Consider the following 10,396-nt stretch of genomic DNA (forward strand, 5'->3'; position numbering starts at 1 on the left):
CGTTGAGTTGATTATAGAATCTTTGTGCTTTGTATATCGTGTGGAATGTACAGTTTTACAGTCTTACACGAACACTATGTCTGTGAAAATAAATGATTTTCATAGAAACAAGCAATTCTTTTTGAATTTGGAAAGGTGCCCATTGAAGTGAGTGAGTATGGTTTTACGCCGCTTTGACCAATATTCCAGCAATATCACGGCGGGGGAAGCCCAAAATGGGCATCACACCCGGGTCTTCGGTGTAAAGCGCGAACGCTTCAACCACTAGTCTACCCAGGGATAATCTACAGCACTCTGTATATAGTCTCCCTGGTCTGCCATACCCTGTTAGCGCTATGAGCATTCACCTCGTGAATGGTGTTTATATGTCATTTACACGACTAATTTCACTCACTTGCTTCCAATACCTAGGTTCGAATCCCAGGTTTACCACAATAATTGTTCTTGGTTTGTCAGCACTAGTTACATCTAAACAGAAACATGCCGGGCAATCCTCCAGGTTCAGTATAACAGACACTGTTTAAGGAGTTAACTTACCAATTTGCATTTGCCATTTTGACAACTTATGTCATGCATTCTTCATTAACTACAATATCTTTACATATCCTACTCGCTGTTTGTCATCAAATGACTGACTATCATATAATCATAGTCAGTGTGGTTCTGGCATCAACAGGAACTCTAAAGTCAGTACACATACAATATAATTCTCAGTCTTCAATTTTGAACCACACCTCGTTGCGACGGCCCGTCAGTTTTGCAGGTGCGTCGTAACCGGCAGTAAAGTAGTACTCCTTCACGAACATGTCTTTCAGGTCAGTTTTTTCTACATCTTCAATGAGTTCTCTCCCTTTGGCAGCCCAAATACTGTCATTCGCAAAACCGTCGAAAGTCCTGAGCAGAGTAAAACGGTTTAGTATAAGAAGCAAATATTGTCTTCAGTAATTTTAATTCCTATGCCAATAAATGACATATACCAACAAATACCACCGCAAACCGAATATGGGAACTAACGCGTGTACTAATTATCATTTCCAAAGAAAACGTGAATAGCCCACCCATAATCACTGGTTCCTGTCCCTAGCAAGGGCCACAACTCTGCATACAGAATTGCTGCGCATAGATGAAAAAAAATTAATTGCGCAAATGTCTTCCACCCACATTTAGATAAACGAAGAGCCTTGTCTATGTTTACTCCGCGAGATATTTTCGATCTATTCGGATTCAATCCATTGATTGATCTAAAGAGCAATGGTCCACAGGTTCAGGATACGATGGCGTGGGATCGAAACAGCGACCGAGCTTAACCATCCGATTCATATTTCTGACCATCACTTACGACTAGTGGAGCTAACTTTTGAAGCACGTGAACAAAGAGGTTAGAATCGCAGACCCTCGTTTCTTTCCGAGGATTAAAGATTAAAGATTAATGAAGTTTTTGAAATGACCCCTGACTCGAAATGCTTCACAGTACAATACATTATGGCAAGGTAATGGGGTATTATACTGTGAGGCATTACGAGGGGGGGGGGGGGGGGGATCGGGGGTCATCTTAATGCTTTAGATATTTGGAGGTTTTTTCTAATCTTTAATCCTAGCAAAGACACGAGGGTCTGTAGTTAGAATTGGTCTTCATGAAACCAATGATTTGGTTGGAAGGAACTGACGGGATCGAACGGTCAAGCTCGCCGATTTGGTTGATAAAAGTTTTTCATTGTATCCGATGTGAGCGGATCGATGATCGTGTGGCCAGTCACTGGATTGGTCCACACTCTATTGCTAACACCTGCCGTTCTGACCCACAACTCTCATTACGACCAACACAGGCAGTTGTTCGACCCAGAACCCTTACGTCACTATTTAACTCCTCAGATCCATGCATCACTCACTAATTCCACATGAAATACGCAGCAGTAGACAAGGCAACTTACTTCACTGCCATTTTGACCTCCGGCCAATCGCTGATGAAGACGTCTGGGTTTGTGGGTTTGTGGGGGTCAGCCTGGTGTTCAGTAGGGATGTAGAAGGAGACGGTGAAGGTGCTCTCACAGTTGGGACCCGCCCCCGGCACAACCTGGGTGGCCACTGGTGCCGTCATCTCCACCTTCTGTTCTAGAATTAATATAATGTTTTTCTTACATAGCTAGTTTCAGATGCTAAAATTCAATATAGGTGAAATCATTAGAGATCGTATTTTTTCAAAGATATCGCAGAATGATTACTCACATTTTCCAGTTGTAACGACTAGGGGAATCGAACCAGCATTTTATGGGTGACAAGCATTCCACTAAGAAATACCTGGAGAGTGGTTACCTCCCTTGCGTGTTCAGTGAAAAGGCCATTTTGGGGTTATACTTTTTCATTGAATTGAATGATTGAATGGCACAGTTCAGATATAGTGCAAGAAGACAGCATCATGTTCGTCAGATACCAGGACGAGTCTCGTTGGAGGTTAAAGAAAGGAGCGTCGTGACGAATGGACTGTATTGTTCCATGGACGTACTTGTGTCGTTTTCTCCACTGATATACTTGAAGAGTTTCCAGAAACCTGTCGTCATGCCATCCTCCAGGCTCATAGACACGGTCTTCGTGCTCACCCACTTACATGCCTCGTAGCGCCGTACCTCGAACCCCTGCAGACAAACACAGTCTGCAATGAACTTGCACTTCATTTACAACATTCCAAACGAGCTGGAGCCAGTTAGGTTTTACGCCGCCTTTAGCAATATTCCTTTGCCAGAAATGGGCTTCACACTTTATATCCATGTGGGGAACCGAACCCGTGCCGGCGCCATGACGAGCGAACGCTTTAACCACTAGGCTACCCCACCGCCCAAAAGGGATTTGGACAAACCTTGGAGTTATTTATGTTACAGTGAATCATTGTCAAAACGACACCGAGAATGCGGTATATTCATATCATGGAATATATCAAAAAAGCATGTCGAGATTTTCAGAGAGTTTGTTAAATTCCAGGGAATTCCAGGGATTCTGTGAAACCACCGAGTGAATAAGGAATTTTACAAAATCACTGATTTAACCAATTACCCTAACATATATACCCCTGGACCCCGTTTCAAAGAGCTGTCGTACTCAGCAATGCTCCACCTATTACCAAGTCTGGACCAGACAATGCTGGGAGGCGAAATGCAATACATACATATTTTTACCATGACGACGATCAACAACACGCCAGAATATGGATTATCCACCTTACATAACACAGTGACTATAAAATTGGTGATTTAACGTACGCTTCACCTTGTCCAAATCGCTTTGACGAGGAAGTGATACCGAAACTCTGCATCCTCGATAATCTTCAGGGTAAAAGTTCCGATAGTAAAAGTAGTAAAGATTAATTGGAACGCATACCCTGGAGATTATCGAGGATGGAAACTTTGGCGCTTAATGCGTTTTTAACCTTATAAGTCTTCCCAAGTTGTTACAGTTATTTTTACGAACTTTCACACTCAAAACATTTTCAGAATAAAATATACATTGATAACGGTTAATGGTTTCTGCAATGTTATGTAAATTCAAGAACATCTTACTTTGTGTTTTGCAGTCACTGACGATTTTGGAGTATCCAAATTTTCAGGCGTGGATACCGATTTAGCCGCCTCGGTGAATATGTTGGCCATGTTGCTAAAAACAACAGAAACAATTTATAGCAGATTAATAATTGAGAGAGATAACATATATCCCGCATATACAGCTACGCGTATAGTTAAAGTACAACACAATAAAGGACTCAAACATTATGCGGGGCGTTTTTTTAACCAAAAAAAGAAGTTTTTTATCCACTGACGTAGTAGTAAAATGTAACCGAGCAGTTTAATGTTACATACCTTTCGTAAACTAGTCTGCAGCGTTAAACAGAATATTGCCTCGTGCGACGAGTTGGAATCCGCTGACTGATGGTTCAGCCGCCGCCTGACTTATCAATATGCCAATGGTCATCTAACCGGCCTCGTTTTCGCCCACGTCACGTGATACCTGAACAATGCGGACACGTTGAAAGCAGGTTCCACCCATTGTGTCAAAATGTTATTAGCATGGACTGAATCGCATCCAGTGGACTGCAGAAAACGGACGCCATAACGCCGGAATGACTGCTATCCTTTCAGTGCGGTGACCCATTTCACTGAAAGTACACGTGACCCAAGCAGACGACACCCGTGTGTGTTGACCACGCCTCGGTCATTTCACTTTACATAAAGCAATGTTTAAACAACCTGCAACCTGTGGGCCAGCACAGCTAAAATCACACCACCACTTATATGACCAGAACACAGGAATTTGTCTAGATAAACATGAAGCTTATACGTATGAACGGCTGAGATACTACAGTAGTTATAAAAGTGTACGTGAACTACGAGGTTCGATAAACACCTCATTTCAAACATTACAGTCTGAGTACGAAGGAAACTCGAATTCTCGAAGACGAATTTACCTGTATGACGCTGCTGTTCTTGTAGCGTTTTGCTAAATGCATCTCACTGACTGTGGCATAAAACAGCAAGCAAGGAAACAAACTGAATGTATACATCTGGAAAAAAGTATTGCAACATCAAAATAAATAAAGCCTGGAATTTCTTTGATTTTGATAGTGACCTAGTTGTAGAAGAAAACTCGTACTTTTTCATCTCCTCCATCTGTTGCATCTCCCAAACACACCCCTGCAAGAAGCATGCAGGAAAAAATGCACGTTTAAGTCATGCACCAAGAACCCTATTAAAAGACACTTTAAAAACGTGATCAGTTCAGTACCGAATTCAAAGAGCACTACATTTCTGGGCACACGGGTGAAGAAAATGGGTCCTCCACAATTGTCGACAGCATTGAGATGGCAGAAATTGGAATGAGGAACGCTGGTATATCACTGCGCCAAATTGGTGTTCAAATTGGTCATCATCCATCAACCATCAGCCGCATTTTGAAAAAGCATCGGGAAACTAATGATGTGAAGGACAGAAGGCGTTCTGGCAGACCTCGATGCACTTCTTACAGGGAAGACAGATCCCTTCTGGGGCATGTGCGGCGAAATCCTTTTGCGCAGAGTAATGTTTTAAAACGAGAATGGCTGCCCAGTCGACGAATTTCCGACAGAACTGTCCGGAATCGACTGAAGGCAGCAGGTCTTCGTGCTAAACGTCCGCTGCTGACAGCTGCCCACAAAGCTGATCGTCTGGGCTGGTGTAGGGACCGCAGGAACTGGAACTTGGCATCGTGGAGAAAGGTCCATTGGTCCTTTGAGAGTAGGTTTTTACTTTTCATGACAGATGCCAGAACCCGTGATTGACGACAGAGAGGCACCGCTCACACACAGAGGAACATTATGGAACAAGTCCCATTCGGCGGTGGATCTTTGATGGTATGGGGATGTTTCTCCTACGATTGCAAACTGCCTCTGGTGACTGTAAGGGGGAACCTCAATTGCGTTAAGTATCAAAGAGACATCTTGCAACAGGTCGTTGTTCCACACTTTGACAACCATCCTCTCCGTACAGGGCCTGTTTTTATGGATGATAACGCTAGACCTCACAGATCTGCCCTGGTTCGCGATTATCTTCGTCAGGAAGCCACTACAACATTACCCTGGCCTGCACGAAGCCCTGACATGAATCCAGTTGAGCATGAGTGGGACATTTTAGGGCGTAGGATACGACAAAGACAACCCCCAGTTCAAAATCTCGCACAGCTTCGTGTGCCTCTCCATCAGGAATTGAACCAATTGCCTCAAAGGTAAATCCAACGCCTTGTTCTGTCAATGAGGAGGCGTGTTGCTGCAGTTGTTGCTGCTGACGGAGGTTACACCAGATATTGATATTCTTGTCTGATCTAAGGACTTCAACAGTTATTCTAGTGACATTAGTGTTCCATTAGCTTCTGACCAATAGTACCTTACTGCTATGACCATAGTTATTCTTCAACCGGTTTTGTGTGTTTTGTGAGATAGTTTTAAAATGACAAGAATGGATTGAAAATATGACAGAATACATGCAGTTTTGTAGTCATTTTATTGTCAATAGTCTATTTATCTCACGATGATGGGTGTTAGTTCATTTTTTTGCACAACCATATTATACAATTCGTATATGTCACAGCAGATTTCCAAAATCCTAGTGTTGCAATACTTTTTTCCAGATGTATATATACACTGGGGGGAGTTCTGTGAATGTGCAATTTCCTTTTTATTAATATGATCCTTTTTAAAGTTTTGAACCCGGGTCTTAGGCCTGACGAACGAATGCTTTAACCACTTGCCCACCAGAACAGGCTATAACACAACAGGTTCATTTGCATGAAGGTATTTTAACTCGACCTTGAAGAACTCCGAAATTCCCTTTCTACAGAGACTCATAGTAGTCTTAGCGCTGGGGTCGCTTTGTGCAGTTCAGACCATGGTCACGTTTCATGACGCCGTCAAATCAAGTCGTACCTCTGAGCTTGTATACACTGTATTCACGGGACCTCGCAGGTTTTCTCCTCTACTTACTGAGCAATACAGTCCCTAGCTGGCCAATGGTTGCACAGCATACTCGGGCGTTATGTTGCAGTAACCACTTTGGAAGGAACATCTTTAATCGCCTGCATGAACAAAGCATTCAGAACATCAAATCTGGCCACGTGAACATTGAGGTGGTCAGATGATGTCTGTCAAATTCAAACAGAACTCACTTCCAATAGAGGAAACATTGTGTATCATCACGGCTTGCTGGAACTCGATGGCATGTCTCCCATTCAAAAGAGTCAGTCAACTGAAAAAATATATAGAATGTAGCATGTGTAACTTAAGTGACTTTGATTGGAGGGGCTGTTAACGTGGGTTCTGGAATTACATGGATTAACATTTATGTACAAAGTAAGTGAACCTCCCTCCCTTTCACCCCCCAAAATCAATTAACACCACACATCACCCTCCAATAACTTTAAAATATTGATATGTACAAAAGCCATCATAAACTGGTCAAATATTCAGCATTTCCGTTTTTCACTGTGATTATTGTGATAAGGGCAACAAGCCTTTCGCCGCTAAAGTATACTACAAACAAAAGGTACAGGAACACTGTAAAATTAGACCTAAAGTCTAACTTAAACGTGGTGAGGGGTTTTTTTTATAGTCTAAGATAAATGAAACTTTTGCTTAATGGGCACTTTAAACGACATGTTAGGACATGCAGTGAACCAACCGAACCAATATTCGTTGAGTTTGAGTGAAATGAATCATTGTCGAAAACAGTGAAAAACAAGGGTATTGAAACACACCAGCACCATGTTTGATTCACACGCCAAAAACACAACAGCTTAGTGCATGTGGAAGACAGACATCCCACTGGTAGATGGATTTACCCACTAACATGGGGAAACCAACTGCGAACCTTTACAGATGAATTGCACTTAGATCATGCATCAAATTTCTGAAAGGCACCTGCAGATATCGAGCTTGTGAAGAGATGCCGTTTGGAGTAAAGATTTGTAAAGAATTTGCCAATTTTCATTGATTTTTTATCATTTACTCCACTCATAAGGACAATCTTTTCAGCGTTTCGAATTTGCTTCACAATACGTCAATTCATGGGTAAACAGTACCTTTGTCCTGTAATGAATATTGAAACCAGGAAGAAATTGATGTGCGCTCCCCCACTCCACTTTCAATAGTGTGCACCCCTCCTTTCTCAAAAAGCTGTATGCACCCCTGTGAAAGATTTGCATGGTTCTGATCACTGACCACCAAAGGGAGTTGTTCCAGCCAGATAATGCGAGACCTCACACATCACATGCCAGTATTCAGTATCTTAAGAATGAGAAGATTACGGCGCGTCCATCGACTTTCAAATCGCTTCAGTTCAACACAATCGAACATGTGTTGGATAACCACGGCCGACGCGAACGTTACATCAACTCCCAGAGGCATTAAAAAAAGAATGTGCCAGGATTCAGGTCGAATTTAAAGACTTGATCAGGAGTAGTATACCAGGCTCAACCAGGACCACTCGAGATAAGCCCCCTGTGACGTCACAGGTCAAAGGTGAACCGGAAGTGACGTCATGACCGGAAGTAGTTACGTCATCACCGGAAGTGTCTTGAATTCTGGGTAAGAGGAAGTGATTTGAATTCTGGGTAAGAGGAAGTGACGTCATAACCGGAAATGACGATGTGTGGGAATTCTGGGAATTATTGAGAAATAGTAATAGAGACAGACAATGAAATTACACACGCCTCTTTACGTATATATTTTAATGGGTGTTGCGACAAAATGTGTATAATTGGGTGCATTAGTGTATCAGAGTTCCTCATTAGTAAACGAAACTAGTATTCGTATATGAAAAAATGCATTTGTTTGCATTGTGATGTTTATTGACGTGTTTGTTGTGGTAGTGGTTTTACACTTAACAATTCACGAAGGAAACAAACAAGCGTGGTATAAACACAAATCGTCATGTTTTCAAGTTTTCTTTCTTTATATATGGTTGGTCCTTATAAGGACCTTGGTATAGAAACGTATGTTGGAGTTACACGCTTCTAAATACCATCTTCATATAGGAACAGTTCGGGGAATATCGTCTATGTTCTGTGACGGGATTGTCTGTACTTTTCCAACGATACAGTTTAACGCCGCAATGAAAGCACTGTACCCGATCGTTAGTTCCGGAGTAGAAGAATCCACTCATTGCCAGATCCATGGGAGTTTGCTTCATCTGTATAGGCCATCGAATAAAAGTATCCAGACGATCTTGCATGTACTTCATACGAGGTGTGGCTGGTACATCCAACGCGTCAGGGTCGAAATATACATTGCAGTCACAGGAATCAATGCCAGAGTCGTAGTTGGTATCCGTACTTGACATCCTTTCAGCGCTGCAGTCACACTAAGAATGACGGTTTCAGTCAAAAATGTCAACAAAACGCGTCAGCGACGTCGTTAACCAATCAGCGAGCAGCCAACCTGCAGCCGGGTCGTTGAAGGCGTGTCCGTGGACCAGTTAATCCTTAATACTACTCAGGGATTAATCTCCAACGGTTGTCGCCATCTAACGGTGAATAAACGGGGCAAGTTATCTTTTTAAAAAAATAAAAACATGGGTAAAACACCCAGTATCTGAAACAAACCGCTCATCCAAGTGAAGATAATCCGTGCTTTATCAATGGAAGATTAAGATAACTGCACCACGCTTCGTAAATCTTAAGCCGAGTACTACTCAGATTATAATCCCACATCGGGGATCCCGCTCAGTATCTTATCAGTGGAAGATTAAGATAACTGCACCACGCTTCGTAAATCTTAAGCCGAGTACTACTAAGAGTATAAGCACACATCTCGCAGTATCTTCAGCGGATTAAGATACACGTATCGCCTTTAAACAAAGGTCACCTAATATTATGCTGATTACTACTCGGTGTATGCTGACCACATTCATAGTAGTGTTTTGGTTAAACAACAATCGTAATACGCTATCAACACATCGCAAGGTCTTTGAAGAAGCCATCATGATAAACAGTGTGAATGTATAAATAGTTGCAAAATGATCCAATGGACATTATACATTTGGTCAATCTTTCTATTTACTCCGACGATTCGCAAAGAAGAGACATTTTGGAAAACTACCTGGATCAGCTATCTGGTCGGACTTCATCAGAAGGTAAGTTTATTTTCTACATCTGTATCATTTGGTGTATGTTATTATTAAAAACAAAACATGTATTCGTTCAACGTTTTTTATTCCAATACCAAGATGTTACAATAGCATCGTTCACTGTACAATCATCATGAAAACGTTTCAGGATAGTCTCCATACTAATATGTCTACATCTATGATACAAGAAATACAGGCAATAGTATCCACACGTTGTGCTGGTATAACATTGGAAACGTCTGTTGGAATATCTATACATTTTATAGGCATATAAGTTCTTGAAAGTTCTCAAATCGTCGTAAATGGTAGCGTTGTCTAAGGAAAAGGAATCGAAACATTCAACGACGCCAGGTCTTGGTATATAGTAGGCTATCCAATGTAAACCTCCATGACTACTGTCGGCTGTGTTAACTACGTAAGCTGCAGGTAGTTGGTGATGAATATGAGCTTCAAGCAGATAATCCCTTGGAAGTGTACCATTATACACTTTATTCAGAACCATATCTGCCTTCACGAAATCATTGATATCAGATGTGTATAACATGGCTATGTTAACAAAACGTTCCTGAAAGAATCTATTTCAATGACATTATCGTATTCTTGATAACACACTAGAGTCACCGGGGTTGTTAAGGGTTCTGAAAAAAATATTTCAAGTCCAACCTTTCCACTATGTTTCAAATAGCTATGGCCTTCGTCGGCACCGAGATCGTGAGAAAAGTCGATAACATATAGAGCAAACCCTCCCTTAAACTGTT

At 41.8% G+C, this 10,396-nt stretch overlaps 1 protein-coding gene across 1 annotated transcript; it reads right to left on the reverse strand.

The window, feature by feature from the left end:
- Positions 1 to 710: 710 nt before the first annotated feature.
- Positions 711 to 8,852, reverse strand: LOC137296464 (heme-binding protein 2-like). Its single transcript, XM_067828254.1, has 7 exons — positions 8,640 to 8,852; positions 5,598 to 5,801; positions 4,639 to 4,679; positions 3,552 to 3,645; positions 2,504 to 2,633; positions 1,932 to 2,112; positions 711 to 894 (listed from the first exon to the last, which is right to left on the reverse strand). The coding sequence occupies exons 1-7, from the start codon at positions 8,850 to 8,852 to the stop codon at positions 711 to 713; spliced, it is 1,047 nt and encodes a 348-aa protein (XP_067684355.1).
- Positions 8,853 to 10,396: the final 1,544 nt, after the last annotated feature.

The sequence above is a fragment of the Haliotis asinina genome, chromosome 9, assembly GCF_037392515.1.
Source record: "Haliotis asinina isolate JCU_RB_2024 chromosome 9, JCU_Hal_asi_v2, whole genome shotgun sequence".
NCBI lineage: Eukaryota > Metazoa > Mollusca > Gastropoda > Lepetellida > Haliotidae > Haliotis > Haliotis asinina.